Source organism: Chiloscyllium punctatum, chromosome 9, assembly GCF_047496795.1.
Source record: "Chiloscyllium punctatum isolate Juve2018m chromosome 9, sChiPun1.3, whole genome shotgun sequence".
NCBI lineage: Eukaryota > Metazoa > Chordata > Chondrichthyes > Orectolobiformes > Hemiscylliidae > Chiloscyllium > Chiloscyllium punctatum.
Window position 1 is genome coordinate 49644319 of NC_092747.1, and position 18004 is coordinate 49662322.

At 41.7% G+C, this 18004-nt stretch overlaps 1 protein-coding gene across 2 annotated transcripts in view; it reads right to left on the minus strand.

Moving 5' to 3' along the window:
- The window catches only part of elmod1 (ELMO/CED-12 domain containing 1), a 77393-nt gene that overhangs the window by 47550 nt on the left and 11839 nt on the right, over positions 1–18004 (minus strand). For both annotated transcript variants that reach the window (XM_072577481.1, XM_072577482.1), the window contains exons 2-5: positions 16855–17000; positions 10671–10699; positions 4641–4738; positions 2538–2667 (exon numbers count right to left, since the gene is read on the minus strand). In XM_072577481.1, the coding sequence (XP_072433582.1) occupies positions 2538–2667; positions 4641–4738; positions 10671–10699; positions 16855–16999 (402 nt within the window). In that variant the 5' untranslated portion in view covers position 17000. The remainder of the gene's footprint in view (positions 1–2537; positions 2668–4640; positions 4739–10670; positions 10700–16854; positions 17001–18004) is intronic.

The window sequence follows — 18004 nt, forward strand, 5'->3', positions numbered from 1 at the left end:
AAAAAAAAATGGCACTGTATGGCAGAGCTGAAAATGTGTTGCTGGAAAAGCACAGCAGGTCAGGCAGCATCCAAGGAACAGGAGAATCGACGTTTCGGGTATGAGCCCTTCTTCAGGAATGAGGAAAGTGTGCCAAGCAGGCTAAGATAAAAGGTAGGGAGGAGGGATTTGGGGAAGGGGCACTGGAAATGCGATAGGTGGAAGGAGGTTAAGGTGACGGTGATAAGCCGGAGTGGGGTGGGGCGGAGAGGTCAGGAAGAGGATTCAGGTTAGGAAGGTGGTGCTGAGTTCGAGGGTTGGGACTGAGACAAGGTGGGGGGAGGGGAAATGAGGAAACTGAAGAAATCTGAGTTCACCCCTTGTGGTTGGAAGATTCCTAGGTGGAAGATGAGGCGCTCTTCCTCCAGCCGTCGTGTTGCTATGGTCTGGCGATGGAGGAGTCCAAGAACCTGCATGTCCTTGGTGGAATGGGAGGGGGCATTGAAGTGTTGAGCCACGGGGTAGTTGAGTTGGTTGGTCTGTACGGGTGTCCCAGAGGTGTTCTCTGAAACGTTCCGCAAGTAGGCGGCCTGTCTTCCCAATATAGAGGAGGCCACATCGGGTGCAGCGGATGCAGTAAATGATGTGTGTGGAGGTACAGGTGAATTTGTGGTGGATATGGAAGGATCCCTTGGGGCCTTGGAGGGAAGTAAGGGGGGAGGTGTGGGCGCAAGTTTTGCATTTCTTGCGGTTGCAGGGGAAGGTGCCGGGAGTGGAGGTTGGGTTGGTGGGGGGTGTGGACCTGACGAGGGAGTGGTCTTTTCGGAATGCTGATAGGGGAGGGGAGGGAAATAGATCTCTGGTGGTGGGGTCCGTTTGGAGGTGACAGAAATGACGACGGATAATATGATGTATATGGAGGTTGGTGGGGTGGTAGGTGAGGACCAGTGGGGTTCTGTCCTGGTGGCGATTGGAGGGGCGGGGCTCAAGGGCAGAGGAGCGGGAAGTGGAGGAGATGCGGTGGAGAGCATCGTCGATCACGTCTGGGGGGGAAATTGCGGTCTTTGAAGAAGGAGGCCATCTGGGTTGTATGGTATTGGAACTGGTCCTCCTGGGAGCAGATGCGGCAGAGACGAAGGAATTGGGAATATGGGATGGCGTTTTTACAGGGGATAGGGTGGGAGGACGTGTAGTTTCGGTAGCTGTGGGAGTCGGTCGGTTTATAGTAAATGTCCGTGTTGATCCGGTCGCCCGAGATAGAAATGGAGAGGTCTAGGAAGGGGAGGGAGGGGTCTGAGACGGTCCAGGTAAATTTGAGGTCGGGGTGGAAGGTGTTGGTAAAGTGGATGAACTGTTCAACCTCCTCGTGGGAGCACGATTGCATTTCTTGTGGTTGCAGGGGAAGGTGCCAGGAGTGGAGGTTGGGTTGGTGGGGGGTGTGGACGAGGGACTCATGGAGGTAGTGGTCTTTTCGGAATGCTGATAGGGGAGGGGAGGGAAATATATCCCTGGTGGTGGGGTTGCATTTCTTGCGGTTGCACGGGAAGGTTTGCATTTCTTGCGGTTGCAGGGGAACCTCCATATACATCGTATCATCCGTTGTCATTTCCACCAACTCCAAATGGACCCCACCACCAGGGATATATTTCCCTCCCCTCCCCTATCAGCTTTCCGAAAAGACCACTCCCTCCATGACTCCCTCATCAGGTCCACACCCCCCACCAACCCAACCTCCACTCCTGGCACCTTCCCCTGCAACCGCAGGAAATGCAAAACTTGCACCCACACCTCTCCCCTTTACTACCCTCCAAGGCCCCAAGGGATCCTTCCATATCCACCACAAATTCACCTGCATCTCCACACACATCATTTACTGCATCCACTGCATCCGATGTGGCCTCCTCTATATTGGGAAGACAGGCTGCCTACTTACGAAACTTTTCAGAGAACACCTCTGGGACACCCGGACCAACCAACTCAACTACCCCGTGGCTCAACACTTCAACTCCCCCTCCCACTCCATTAAGGACAGGCAGGTTCTTGGACTCCTCCATCGCCAGACCATAGCAACACGATGGCTGGAGGAAGTGCGCCTCATCTTCTGCCTAGGAACCTTCCAACCACAAGGGATGAACTCAGATTTCTTCAGTTTCCTCATTTTCCCTCCCCCCCACCTTGTCTAGTCACAACCCTCGAACTCAGCACCACCTTCCTAACCTGCAATCTTCTTCATGACCTCTCCGCCCCCACCCCTACTCCGGTCTATTACCCTCACCTTAATCTCCTTCCACCTATTGCATTTCCAACCCCCCTCCCCCAAGTCCCTCCTCCCTAACTTTTATCTTAGCCTGCTTGGCACACTTTCCTCATTCCTGAAGAAGGGGTCATACCCGAAACGTCGATTCTCCTGTTCCTTGGATGCTGCCTGACCTGCTGCGCTTTTCCAGCAACACATTTTCAGCTCTGATTTCCAGCATCTGCAGTCCTCTCTTTCTCCTACTGTATGGCAGAGGAAAAGAAACATTACAGTAGAATATGCAGTTTCTCTGTACACTGACCTTCAATAGAGTTTCTTCATGGTGTGGATTTTCTGAATCATACTGATCTCTGCGGAGTCTTTCAACTTCTGCAATCAATCTTCTATATCCTACAATCTGTAGGAGACAGGCTTGCAGAGAAATCCCAAACCTTGACAGAATAAATTAGAAATTTCAGTTCATTTATATTGAGAAACAAATATTATTTACATATACTATTTATTTCCTTTGTTATGCCTTGGCAGAAATCAGTGCAATATTCTCTCTAGCTTGATGTTATACTACATTGTGCCACCAATTTTGTCATGAGATCACCAATGTGCTTCTTACATGTGAGCCAGCTGCCTTCAGTGGCTTCAGTCACCTTGACTGGCACTATTATTAAGGCAGCGAGATCTTGATTTAAGATTTTAGTTCCCTCAATTTCTTGTCCATCACAAATGAGGACAATTCTGAATCAATTTGCCAGATGTCTCAAAGCTCAATGCAGTTGAAATTACCCCTCCATCCTCTTGAAGCAGAGGTACAGGATCTGACAGGAGAGTGAGATTAAAATTAAGCCAAAGTTTCAGTGGCCTTGCTTGAAGAAGGGAACATGTTTAGCCACAGTTCCTGTCACAATAGCTAACCTGAGATTCCTATAAGCAGGTACATGTGGGAAAAGGGAACACTTGCATAGGATTTAGCTTGGTGGCTGGTGGTGCCCTTTGTGGTTCAGTTGGCCTTTAATATTTATCTTAAGTCACTTACGCCAGTAGCACAAAGTCAAAAGAAACCTCTAAAAGGGAATTAGACTTTCCCTCCAACAGTAACTGATTGGAAAAGCTTATTAATTAGATCAATTAATATATAGAGATATATTCTATTCAACTGTTTATAATAACAGAGCTATAAATTCATTATTCCCCTCTCTCCCTTTCCACTTTTCTCCCTGTTCCTTTTACTTCCGTCCTCCTTCCATCCCTCCTCTCTCCTCCACCCACTCTCATCTTCCCAAATGCGTCCTCCACCTCCCCAATATGCAATACTGTTTGAACATGGAAATTTAAATTGCTTTTGATTATCCACATACAATGGCATGAGATTGACTAATACAATACTGCTTTTGAAACTATAAATCACTTGTTAAACATTAAGTTTTTATCAAGAGTATTTTGAAAAAAAAAGCCTCATCCTAAATTGAAGCTATGGGAAAATATCTGCCTCTTCAAGGCCACCATTAGCTTCTTTGGGTAACCATTCATTTTGTAAGACTGAGGTTGCATCATTTCCCAGTAAACAGATTTACTATGTTCATGTGAAAACAGAATTGGCATAAGCCCTTCAAAGTTAATCCGCAAATTGAAGACTGCTTGCATGCAGTAGATTTTCATGTTCAGTGTTGAATAATTATGCTACGAAATTCAGACCTGGATAGATCCACTTTCCCTGAAAGTAATATTCAAAGACAGATTGCATGGAACTGTGTGCACAACAATTGTCAATGGTGTATATCATGCATGTGAATTTAAAGACAATAAGAAACAGAAACAGGAGTAGGCCATTTGGTCCCATAACCCTGCTCCACCATTCATTGCTCATCTCTACTCTCTTGTTACTCTTGATTCCCCTACTCATCAAGAATCTATTGCATCTTTAAATGTACACAAGGAGTGTTTCTGAGCAGTCTATAGGGAGTTCCAAGACTCTCAAGCGTCAGTGAAGAAATTCCTCCTCGCCTCAGTCTTAAATTGGTGGTCTTACTTCTGAGGTTATGCCCTTTGATCCTAAACTCGCCCATGAGATGAAGCATCCTCTCAACATTTTCCCTGTTAAGCCCCTTAAGAGTCCTATACATTTCAATGAGACCACTTTCATTCTTCTAAACCAAATAGCATCCAAACCTGTTTAATCTTTGCTCATAAGGCAATCCCTCCATATTAGGGATCATCTTAATGAACCTTCTCTGAACTGCCTCCAATGAAGTTATACATTTTCTTAAATAAGATGATCAAAACTGTTCACAGTACTCCACATGTGGTCTCACCAGCACCTTGTACAGTTGCAGTAAGACTTTCCTATTACCTCTATGACACTGTTAACAGATCATTGAAAATTCACAATGTAAAATTTAAATTCCATTACTGTGGATTGGTATCAGGATTAATATTTTTCAGTTGCATGATGTTATCGACTGTCCTTTCAATATCGTCTGCATGGGTTGTCACAGCAGACTGGAGTAGCTGCCAGAAAGAAACAGAATAGATTGAACATGTACAACCAATAAGACACAAATTATTAGTCAAACAGAAAATACTTCAAAATTGATTAAACAAGCTATTGATTTTAGTGGGGTACAAATGTCAAAATTGAATGATTTTTCAAAATTAATGTTTATGCTGCCAGCTCGCATCAATTGTGAATAAAGATTTGACTAATAGAATAGAATTAAATATGACTGCTGGAGGAAGTGTGTTTAGTTGGGAACCCTAAGTCCGCTCCCCGTTCAGGAGACATTTTTGGGCTACTGGAAACTCTCTGGGGTAGATGTGACCTGTATAAGAAGGACGGGTTGCACCTGAATTGAAAGGGGACCAATCTCCTGGCAGGGAGATTCACTAGTGCTACTTGGGAGGCTTTAAAGTAGTGCAGGTGTGGTGGGAGGGTGGATAACTGAGGCTGAGACAATTGAAAACAATAACAAGTCAAATGGTCAAGGCAGGCAACAGCAAAGTAGAAGATGAGGTAGGATTGATATATTAAAGTACATTTATTTCAATGCCATCACCAATAAGAGGCAATCTAACCAGCGTCCCTTGACATTCAATAGTGTTACCGGTCTTGAATCCCCCACGATCAACATCCTGGGGGCGGGGGTATCATTCACAAGAAACTCAACTCAACTCAACTCACCATATATACATAGTGGCTGCAAGAGCAGGTTAGAATCTAGGAATACTGCAGCAGTAACTCACCTCCTGACTCCTTAAAGCCCGTCCACCATCTACAAGGTACAAGTTAGGAGTGTGATGGAATATACCCCACTTACCTGGATAAGTGCAGTTCCAACAATACTCAAGAAGCTTTGAAACCTTCCAGGACAACCTGCCCGTTCAGTCTACACCCACAAGCATCCCCTCCCTCCACTCGCGACACTCAGTATCAGCATGTGTACTATCTACAAGATGCACTGCAGAAATTCATCAAAGATCCTCAGACAGCACCTTCCAAATCCATGACCACTTCCAGCTCGAATGACAAGAACAGTAGATAGATGGGATCACCACAACCGTCAATTTCCCTTCAAGTTACTCACCATCCTGACTTGGAAATATATCACCATTTCTTCAATGTTGCTGGGTCAAAATCCTAGAATTCCCTCCCTAATAGCATTGTGGGTCAACCCACAGCAGGTGGACTGCAGCCCACCACCACCTTCTCAAGGACAATTATGGACAGACTTTAAATGCTGGCCAGCCAGCGAAGCGCACATTCCACAAGTGAATAATAACAAAGAAGAGACCTGACAGGTAAGGCAGATGAACTTAGGGCATGGTTGGGAATATGGGACTGGGATATCACAGCTATTACACAAACGTGGCTCAGGAAAGGGCAAGACTGGCAGCTTAATGTTGCAGGGTATAGATGCTATAAGAAGGATAGAAAGGGAAGTGAGAAAAGAGGGGTAAGTGGTGTATTTAGTTAGGACAAACATTACGGCTGTACTTGGGGAGGATATTTCTGGGAGTGTGTTCAGTGAACTTATTTGGGTGCAACTGAGAAATAAGAAAGGAATGATCACCTCATGAGATTGTATTATAGGCTCCCCCAGTAGTCAGTAGGAAATTGAGGAGCAAATTTGTAAGGAGATTCAGATATCTGTAAGAATGATAGGGTTGTAATGATTGGGGATTTCAACTATCCAAACATAGACTGGGACTGCCATTGAGTTAAGGGCTTGGATGGGGAGAAATTTGTTAAGTGTGTACAAAAATTTTTTTTAATTAAGTATGTGGATATACCTACTTGAGAAGGAGCAAAACTTAACCCTTCTCTTTGGAAATAAGGCAGGGCAAATGACTGTGGTGTCAGTGGGAAGCACTTTGGGGACAGTATATTCATAATTGCTAATTTTAAAATTGTAATGGAAAAGGATAGACCCGACCGAAAAGTTAAAGTTTAAATTGCAGTAAGGCCAATTTTGACAGTATTAGGTGGGAACTTTTGAAGGTTGATTGGAAGAGACTATTGACAGGTAAAGGGACGATTGAAAAGTGGGAGACCTTCAAAAATGAGATGAGTGTCCAGAGGCAGTATGTTCCTGTTATTGTGAAGAGCAAGGCTGGCAGGTGTAGAGAAAGCTGGATAATTAGAGAATTAAGGCTCTAGTCAAGAAAAAGGAGGCATATGACAGGTATAGATAGCTGGGATTGAATGAATCCCTCAAGGGGTATAAGGGCAGTAGGGGTATATTCAAGAGGGAAATGAGGAGGGCAAAAAGGAGCAATGAAATAGCTTTGGCAAATAGGGCTAAGGAGAATCCAAAGAGATTCTACAAGTACATTAGGTCAAAAGAGTAACAAGGGAGAGAATAGGGCTCCCAAAGATCAAAAGGCCGTCTATGTGTGGAACCACAGGAGATGGGTAAGATACTAAATAAGTATTGCACATCAGTATTTACTGTGGAGAAGGATATGAAAATAGAGAACTTGGAGAATTGAAGAGTGATATTTTGAAAAGTGTCCATTTTAGAGAGGTGATGGTGCTGGATGTCTTAAAATGCATGGAGGTAGATAAATGTCTGGGACCTGATCAGGTGTATTCCAGAACTTTATGGGAAGCTAGGGAAGTAATTGCTGGGCTCTTTCCTGAGATATTAGTATCATCGTTAGCCATGGGTGAGGTACTAGAAGACTGGAGGTTGTCTAATATGGTGCCACTATTTAAAAAAAAGGTGGTAAGGAAAAGCCAGGGAAAAGCACAGATCAGTGAACCAGACATCAATGATTGGTAAGTTGTTGGTGATTCTGAGGGACAGAATCTATATGTATTTGGAAAGACAACGACTGATTAGGGGTAGTCAGCATGGCTGTGTGCTTGAAGGTCTTGTCTCACTAACTTGATTGAGTTTTTAAAATAAGTAACAAAGAAGATTGATGAGGGCAGAGCAATGGACATTGTCAAATGGACTTCGTTAAGATTCTGTCGGTAGACTACTTAGGGAAGTTAGATTACAAGGAAACCAGAGAGGGCTCGCCGTTTGGATACAAGATTAGCTTGACAGGAGGAGTCTGAGGGTGATGGTGGAGGGTTGTTTTTGGATTAGAGGCCGCAAAGATCTGTGCTGGGTCCACTGCTTTTTGTTACCTACATAAATGGTTTGTATGTAAATATAGGAGGAATGGTTCGTAAGTTTGCAGATGACACCAAACTTGGTGGTGAAGTGGCAGTGAAGAAGGTGATTTCAGAGTACAACTGGACCTTGATGGGCTGAGGAGTAACAGATGGGGTTCAATTTAGATAAATGTGAGGTGTTGCATTTTGATTGGGCAAATCAGGGAGTTACAGGTAGATAGAGTACTGAAGGTGATGTTTGGTGCATTTGCCTTTATTAATCAGTGCATTGAGCATAGGAGTCGTGTTGCGGCTATTAGAGGGCATTAGTCAGGCTGCTTTTGGAATACTACATTCAATTCTGGTCTCCCTGCTATAAGAAAGATGTTGTTAAACTTGAAAGGGTGCAGAAAAAATTTACAAGAATGTTGCCAGGAATGGAGGGTTTGAGCTATAGGGAGTGGCTGAATACATTGGGGCTATTTTCCCTGGAGCGGAGGCTGAGGGGTGACCTTACAGAGGTTTATAAAATCATTATGGGCATAGTTAGGGTGAATAACCAAGATTTTCTTGCCAGGATAACGGACTCCACGAGAGGGGAAAAATTTAAAAGGGACCTCAAGGACAACTTTTTCTTGAAGAGGGTGTTGCGTGTATGGAATTAGCTGCCAAAGGAAATGGACAAGGTGGGTACAATTACAACATTTAAAAGGCTTCTGGATACGCACACGAATAGGAAGGATCAAGAGAGATCTGGGCCAAATGTTAGCAAATGTGATTAGATTAAATTAGGATATCTGGTTGGCAGGAGCGAGTTGGACTGAAGAGTCAGTTTTCATGCTTTACAACTTTGTGACTCTATGCAGTGTCAAACTTTACTAAAAGATTCCAGCTATGTGACTAAGACTAACTTAACAGTAATTCTTTCAAAATTATTAATGTTTTGAAATTCTTGACCCATGGAATTTTGGAAAAGGCCACTTTCTGATGGGTGAATTTCACAATCAACTCCATCAATTAGAAAAAAAAATGAATCTACCAGAGAGTTAATCATTCACTAAACTGCCAAGTCTGTTTAGGTTTAGGTTCAGCCTGAAAGTATTCAGATAGGATAATCCAGCATATTCATGTATTAACAGTTTATGACAATAAATACGAGCAAACTGTAAGCAGAGATAAGATGGATTTGAGAGCATAAATACCAGCATAAATAAGAAAGCTGGCAAATAGGCAGCCAGCAAAGTGATAAATGAAGACCAGATAAGTGATAGCATTTATCTCCTGTTATGTTGTTGCAATTTCTCTTAGCATATGCAAATATTTTTGATATAATCAAGGGGTCAAAAATCAACATTGTACAGTTTGGTACTTTAGGCTGTTTCTCAGCACTAGATATAGCCCAGAACTTCATTCCAGATTCAGAACACAAGGTAGCAGAAAGAGCTGACACTGTAAAGTTAGAACTTTACAGTTTTAGATATTAAAGGACAGGAGCATGATAAAGTTGGTTCGGGAGCATTAGCAGGTACAAGAGGAAGGTCAGTGGGAACTGAGTATGGGAGAAGAAGCATGGTTAAAGTTCTTAAGAGCCACACAGGTAGGAAACAATCTTAAGTATATTGTCCCTATTTTATTATAAACTTTAAAGTAAATAACTTTAAGTTAATTGACTTTAAATGGGAACTCCCAATATGTAGTCCATGTTAGACAGAAAATCACTGCTGGAGTTTATTACAACAGTTTATTTGAGACATTAACGATGTTATGACTTTATTCCATTAAAATATTCACATGACGGAACTTCTTTTGCCTTTTTCAAAATCAATTAAGAGTGAAAAAACTCAAGAATGTTTGTGGATATTATTTAAAGGGACTTGTAGTGGGTATTAATAACAAACTATTGACTGAAAATGAAACTCACAGGATTGAAGCTGCATTGCTAACTTGGTAAGCAAATTGTTTCCTGGCATTATGCCAATGAATAGGGACACTGGCAGGATGTGACCGGTGATGTCCCACCAGGATGTATGTCAGGGCCTCAACTAGTCATTGTGTTCCTTAATAACTTAGATGGTTGGATTTAAAAAAAAATCTTTGTATGACAAGACTAGGTGCTGTTCCAAGCATCATTGGAACGTAGGAACAGGAATAGGCTAAGTATGCCGTCATTGACTCTATGCCATCATTCAGTAGCATAGTTTATCAAACACATTAATGCCCTTTACCCATCCCATTCCCATAATCCTTTGTGCCATTGTACTCAGTAAACAGTATATGTGACAGTGTAAACCTGCTAAGAGATACTGATCAATTAATTGAACAGAAAAGAAAACTGTGGAAAATGGATTTTAAGATGTGAGGTTATCTATTTAGGATCTAATAGCAATCTAATAGTATAATTTCTAAATAGTAGAAAGCTAGAAACGGAGGAGGTCCAAAAAGAGCTGATGAAATTTGGATATGGTACAGGTATACAAATAGATTGTTTAAAACCAGAACTGGCACAGTGAGTAATCAGAAAAGCTAATGCAATATAATTTTCATAGCTAAAGGACTACATTATAAAGGGGATAGAAGTCACACTTAAGGTATACAAAGCATTGTTCAGATCTCACAAAGCAATAGGTATTGCATCTTAAGACTGATATATTGGCCTTACAGCACAAATTTGAACATAGAAAGACAAAAAAATAGGAGGACTAGGCCATTCAGCCCTTTGAGCCTGCTCTGCCATTTAATATGATCGTGGTTGATCATGCAACTCCAGACCCTGCTCTGACTTTCTACTCATACTCTTACAAATTAATAATTATGGATGGAATGCTAAAATGTTTTACTTACTTCATTCTTGGACGACTTTAATGACGCCTCTGGAAAGAAAATAAAGAAATCAAGTTATTCTACAATGCAATTAGTGTAGTTACAACTCATGCTGAGCTGGAATGTAGAGCCCAAGTTGCACAGCACTTAGATTAGACTGCCTTTCATTTTATTATCCATGTTTAGTAACATATTTGCTTTAATCTGCTCTCATGCTTTCATTGCAATTTATACTTACATTCTCAAAACTCACATTTTCTTGTAACACTCAAACTAGATTAATTTTACAATCAAAATTTTAGAATGCTGTTGCTGCTGGATTTGATTTGACCATGGAAGCACTGTCTTCCTTCTCTTAATACTTGCCAACTTAACAGATCCAACAAGAAAGCCAAGTTGATTGCCATTATTTTTACAAAACACTAATACAAGAATTTAATTTAAATTCAATGCACGTTCTAAAACAAGTTTTCGGTCATCACAAATTCAGGTGCGCCTATTTCTTTATCCCAGATTCCTTTGCACAGCTTTGTGTGATCTCAGTCATTTGACAATCACCGGCACATTATAGTCATAGATGTTCTGTTCAGACAGATATCTCAGGTTGTCACTGTGCCAGAAGACTTGCCAAGTAGGAAGAGTTAGCAGGGAGAAAGTGAGGACGCTGATGCTGGAGACCAGAGTTGAAAAGTGTGGTGCTGAAAAAACACAGCAGGCCAGGCAGCATCTGAGGAGCAGGAGAATAGACGTTTCGGGCATAAGCCCTTCTTCAGGAATGAGGCTGGTGTGCCAAGCGGGCTGAGATAAAAGGTAGGAGGGAGGGAATTTGGGGGAGGGGCACTGAGAATACGATAGGTGGAAGGGGGTGAGGGTGAGGGTGATAGGCTGGAGAGGGGGTGGGGGTGGAGAGGTCGGGAAGAAGATTGCAGGTCAAGTGGGCGGTGCTGAATCCGAGGGTTGGGACTGAGATAAGGTGGGGAGAGGGGAAATGAGGAAGCTGGAGAAATCTACATTCATCCCATGTGGTTGGAGGGTTCCTAGGCAGAAGATGAGGTGCTCTTCCTCCAGGCGTCATGTGGCCAGGGTCTGGCGATGGAGGAGGCCAAGGACTTGCATGTCTTTGGTGGAGTGGGAGGGGGAGTTAAAGTGTTCAGTCACGGAGCGGTTGGGTTGGTTGGTGCGGGTGTCCCAGAGGTGTTCCCTGAAACGTTCCGCAAGTAGGCGGCCTGTCTCCCCAATGTAGAGGAGACCACATCAGGTGCAGCGGATACAGTAAATGATGTGTGTGGAGGTGCAGGTGAATTTGCGACGGATATGGAAGGATCCACTGGGGCCTTGGAGGGAGGTGAGGGGGGAGGTGTGGGCACAAGTAGGAAGAGTTAGCAGCCAACCTTCATAAACGAAGCTCTCTTAGACATGGGGCATAATGGATTATATTTATGATGTTATAGGCCTTGTACACAAAGTGTTTTAGTTGGATTGATGAAGATTTCCAAGAAGTTCTTCAGCGGTTTTCCTCATTTTCAACTAACCTTTATCAAAGATTCATAGAAACCTTCGAATAACAAATTTAACACAGGGATTTTTTGTTGTAGAATTAATTATAAAAAAAGTGACAGGTATTGTACGCAGGCATAATTTAATGATATATTACCTGTTTTAACTTCCACTCAAATCTACAGTTTTAGCCATGATTTTCAGATGAGAGAGATTGTAGTTCTTCATCATCATACAGCCCATTTTAAACAGCCAGTGACAGATGGTGTCATGCAAGATTGCTGTTTTGCACATTCACTGCTGCCTAGTGTGTATGGCAAAATTTGTAAATCTTAAAATCAGTGATTTTTCCTTTTTCAAATAGGTTTAGCAAGATAGCAAAAAAAAAAACTTTCCTGAAAAAAAAGTTTCAAACATTATTAAAAAGTACAAACTTTTTTTTGCAATTTCGGAATACGCTTCTGCAATTTTAAATGCTCTTGACTGAAAACACATGGAGTAAATAGATCATTCATTGCACTTCATTCCAGGTCTATTTATTGGTCTTCTTCAAATGCAATTTGTCCTGCCACTAGAGCTGGATCATTTTTGAAAATGAAAAATTATATCACAATAAGCTTAGAAATATTGAATATTTGAGAAATTCTGTTGTTTATTTTTATGATTTATTCTTTCCCCCATCAAATTTGGTGTATTACATTCAATTCAAGACATTACAGGGAGAACAATGTGGGCATAAATATTTAAACCTAAGAAATATGAGTAGGCTATTTGGTAGATTGAGCTTGCTTTGCCATTCAACATGATCGTGTCTAATTTTCTATCACAATGACACATGCCTGCTCTCTCCACATGCCCTTTGACACTTTTCAGCTAATTTCTCTGAAACATATTCAGTGACTTCACCTCCACAGCTTTTTGTAGTAGAGAATTCCACAAATTCATCAACATTAGTGAGGACATTTCATCTTGTCGCAGTATGAAATAGCCTACCATGTATCCTGAGACCATGAATCCTTGTTCTGAATCACCCTGTATCCATCATGGCGACCGGCCAGAGTTTTGTCTGTTTTAAAACAAACCCCTCTCATTCTTCCAAACTCAAAAGTGAATACAGGCCCAGTTGACCAAACTCTCCTCATTCAACAAACCTACGTCCCAGGAGTCAGTCTGGTGTAGATTCATTTCACTCCGCCTATGGCAAATATATATCTTAACTTTGGTAAGGAGACTAAACTGCACATAATACCCTAGGATTGGTCTCACCAAGACCCTGTATAACTGCAGTAAAGCATCCTTGTTCTAGTACTCAAACCCTCTTGCAATGACATTCACCATACCATTTGCCTTCCCAACTGCTTGGGAACAAGGATATCTAGATCCCTCTGTCTTTTGAAATTTCCCAAACTATCACCATTTAACTTACACCCTGACATTGTTTTTCCTACCAAGTGAACAATTTCACATTTATCCATTAGTGTATGCAATAGCCACACATTTACTCACTGAACTTGCTGAAATCACTATGAAGACCCTTTGGGTGGCATGGTGGCTCAGTGATTAGTACTGCTGCCTCAAACTCCCAAGGTACCTTAGATTGATTCCAACCTCGGGCGACTGTCTGTGTGGAGATTGCACATGCTCCCCATGCCTGCCTGGGTTTCCTCCAGTTTCCTCCCACAGTCCAAAGATGTGCGGTTAGGTGGATTTGCCATGCTAAATTGCCCATATAGTGTTCAGGGATGTGTAGGTTAGGTGGATTTGCCATGAGAAATGCAGAGTTACGGGGATAGGATGGGATGTTCTTTGGAGGGTTGGTGCAGACTCTTCCGCACTGTAGAGATTCTATATATTCTACATATGTCCTCTTCACCACACAATTTCAATTCCACCTAGTTATGTATTTTTAGCAAATCTGGCAGTATTACATTTGATTGCCACATCAAAATCATTGATTTAAACTGCGAATATCTGGGGCTGATTCATCTGGTACTCCACTTGTCACTACATTCTACTCCAAAAAACCAAATTTATTCCTACTTTATTTCCAGTCTGTTAACCAGTTCTCAAACCATGCCAATCCTAAACTCTTTGATTTTGCATCCTGACTTTTTCTGCGAGTTTGTCAAAAGCTTTCTGAAAATCCAAATATACCACATCTTCTTCTTGTTATGTCCTCAAAAATCTCCAGTACATTTGTCAAAATTAATTTCCCTTTCATAAATCCACAGTGACTGTGTGTAATTGTGTGTTCTATTTTCTAAGTGTCCTTAAAATTATTTTCTCTACTGATGACGTTAGGCACATCATGCTGTAATTCCTTATTTTCCCCTCCCTCTTTTTTTAAAATAGTGCAGTTACATTTGCCAGCTTCCAGTCTGTCAGGACTGTTTCAGAATGTATTGAACATTGGAAGGTGACAACCTTCTTTTAGTATCTTAAATGTAGATTATCAGGGCCTGGGGATTTATCAACTAATAGTCCCATCAGTTTCACAAGCACTTTATTTTTTATGAAACTAATCTCCTTGAATTCCTCCTCCCCATAGACTCTTGTTTCCCTAGCTTTTCTGGAAAAGCATATCTTCTTCTGGAAAGCACTAAATTAGTTGTTTAACTGCTCTGCCATTAATTCTCCCGTTTTAGATCTTCAAGGACGTCCATCTCTGAAGAGTCATACTGAACTCAAAACATTAACTCTGTTTCTCCCTCCGCAGATGCTGCCAGACCTGCTAAGTTTCTCCTGCATTCAATATTTGTTTCAGACTGCTGACATCTGCAGTATTTTGCTTTTATTTAGGGCTACATTTGTCTTCACTAATCTTTTTCTTTTTATATATTTATAAAAGCGGACTCTAAGAGCTATATTTCTTGTACTCCTCTTCATCAACCTCTTGTTTCTCCTTTCCTGAATTCTAAAATACATCTAGACCTCAGACTTGTCACTTTCTCTAGCAACTTGGGCCTTGTCTTTGGATTTAAGTTCATCTTTTATTTCTTTTGTAAGCAAGAGTTCAGCAACTTTTCCTGTGGTGTACAACAGTTGCAAAGTGAACATTTGATCCTTAGTATTAGCCATTGTCTATCAAATATCATGTCTGTTTCCACATCCATTAAAGTTTTACTTGCACATCTACTAATATCATTTATTGTATCCGTAGCTCCTGATGTGGTCTCCTCTACATTGGGGAGACTGGGCGCCTCCTAGCAGAGCGCTTTAGGGAACATCTCCGGGACACCCGCACCAATCAACCAAACCGCCCCGTGGCCCAACATTTCAACTTCCCCTCCCACTCTGCCGAGGACATGGAGGTCCTGGGCCTCCTTCACCGCCGCTCCCTCACCACCAGACGCCTGGAGGAAGAATGCCTCATCTTCCACCTCGGAACACTTCAACCGCAGGGCATCAATGTGGACTTCAACAGTTTCCTCATTTCCCCTTCCCCCACCTCACCCTAGTTCCAAACTTCCAGCTCAGCACAGTCCCCATGACTTGTCCAGACTTGTCCTACCTGCCTATCTCCTTTCCCACCTATCCAGTTCACCCTCTCCTCCCTGACCTATCACCTTCATCCCCTCCCCCACTCACCTATTGTACTCCATGCTATGTTCTCCCCACCCCCACCCTCCTCTAGCTTATCTCTCCACGCTTCAGGCTCTCTGCCTTTATTCCTGATGAAGGGCTTTTGCCCAAAACGTCGATTTTGCTGCTTCTTGGATGCTGCTTGAACTGCTGTGCTCTTCCAGCACCACTAATCCAGAATCTGGTTTCCAGCATCTGCTGTCATTGTTTTTACCTCACTAAACTAACCCAGTCTGTTGTAGCCACCTCATCCCTCACACATTCTTAGCTTCCGTTACTTTGGTGTGCTGCTCCAGTTTTGGATTGACTACTTCACTTTCTATCTCATTCACAATTCTAATGTTATAGCCACTTTTCCTAATTTGCATTCAAAATATCAACTTAGCAAGTCACATATGACCATTTGTCAAAAATACCTGCAGAGAACCTGATCTAATTTTTGTTCAAGATTGTCACTGTGCATTGGTCAGTGTAAAATTTCTGCAAGTAGCTTACTGGGGAACACATAAGGACAAGGAATTCAGCAAGATGGCCAAATGTGAAGAGATTGCAACAGCACCTTTAAGAGAAAAGGTGAACTATTAAAAGAAATGGCAGTTCAGAGCAGCAGATGGCATTTTGCAGAATGAACATCAGAGTAAAACTAACTTTTGGAAGACTTTCATTGTGAAAACCCATACAGGGCTACATAAAAATGTGTCCCTCAAATCTCTGTGTACTTTTCCTTGGTTGCAGGTAAAGACCATTTTAACTTACACACACAATGGCTACCTGCCAATTTGTGCCTGTAGACAGATGACTTTTTTTTTCACATGCATTAGGTAATCAAAACATACAATTAGTTGAGATTTAAAAGACAATAGTGGAGTCCAGTTGGATTTTACAACTTAAAAATTCCTTTTATATGAGGTTTCCTTATCAGAAGGGAGGCACTATGTGGTAGCAATGTTTTCACAATGGAAAATGCAAAGCATAACTTAGCTGCAAAAAAACCAAGATACTTCGGGGGTGAGAGAGACATCATTCATGAACAAACATGACTTCAGAACAAATGGAGGTGACAGTGTCTTTTGTCTCAGTTAACAAATGCTAGTAGAAAGGGAAAAAAAAAATTTTTGAAACCTACCTATTTTCAATGTCCTTTGAGCTCCAGGTTTCCTGCTGTAGCAAATTCTCTGCAGCTCACATTTACCTGTTATTTTTCTGAGGATAAACTTGAGAAATCTCCACAGACACTTGCAGTATACGTATAGACATAGCTGAACCAGCATTCTGCAGTCAAGCAACAAACACAAGTAGTGAATTCAAGAGTAGTTCCAGAGAAGAGATACTTCCATTCAATAAATGCAACATTTAGTCAACAAGTTAAAAGAACTTGGATGTTAACCTATGCTGAAGTCAGTTCTTTTTTGGTGTTTTCAAACAAAAAAACACATATTAGAAATTGAAAAAAGAATTATTTGCAATCTACATTAGAGTCCTTTTTCCAGCAAAACTGGGAGTGCCCTGGTGTGGTGTAGCTAAAGTTTACAGAACATGGTCACCAAATCTGCTTCTCTTCCCTTTTATGTAACATAGTCAGCAGCTGACCTGACACCAGGCTCATCAGAGTTAGGGTTGCAACTCTATTTTGACAATTCTACAGGTTTCATCACCATTTCCAGTTTTAATATCACTGCACCAGTTGTTCTGCATTTTATCACCATCTCTAGTAACTGTGTTTGTACAAGTCTCGAAATAGGATGGAAAATACAATTGTTACGACACAGGGTAAACCCCCCCCCCCCACTAATTTAAACCATCAACACAAAAGATTTACACCATGCTGTACCAGATTTACCAATCTGTGAAAATTTGAGAGGCAAAGAACTATCCCAAAAGTCACTATTTAAAGTAAAAATTAACAACTTTATTTTTTAAAAGTATAACTGAGAATAATTAATTTATAACTTCTTTCTCTAATCTATCTTTTACCTTCCCCTCCACAATACTGATCTGATAAAAAAATCCCAATTACAACTTAACCAAAAAAAAATCACATTTCAAAACCAGTCAGCTTGCAGAGTGTCCTCTGTACTTTCCTCTGTCTTCTTTTCTTCTTGGGGATTCTGTTTCACATGTCATTGACAGATAAAGGCACCTTTAAGAGAGCTGTTCTGCGGGCAGTCTGTAGATGTTGGTGGCTTGGCAGTTCTCCCTCAACTGTTCAATTTTTCCTGGTTTTATATCCCAAAGCATTGGATCATTTATTTGGTTTGAATATTGTCAAAACACCA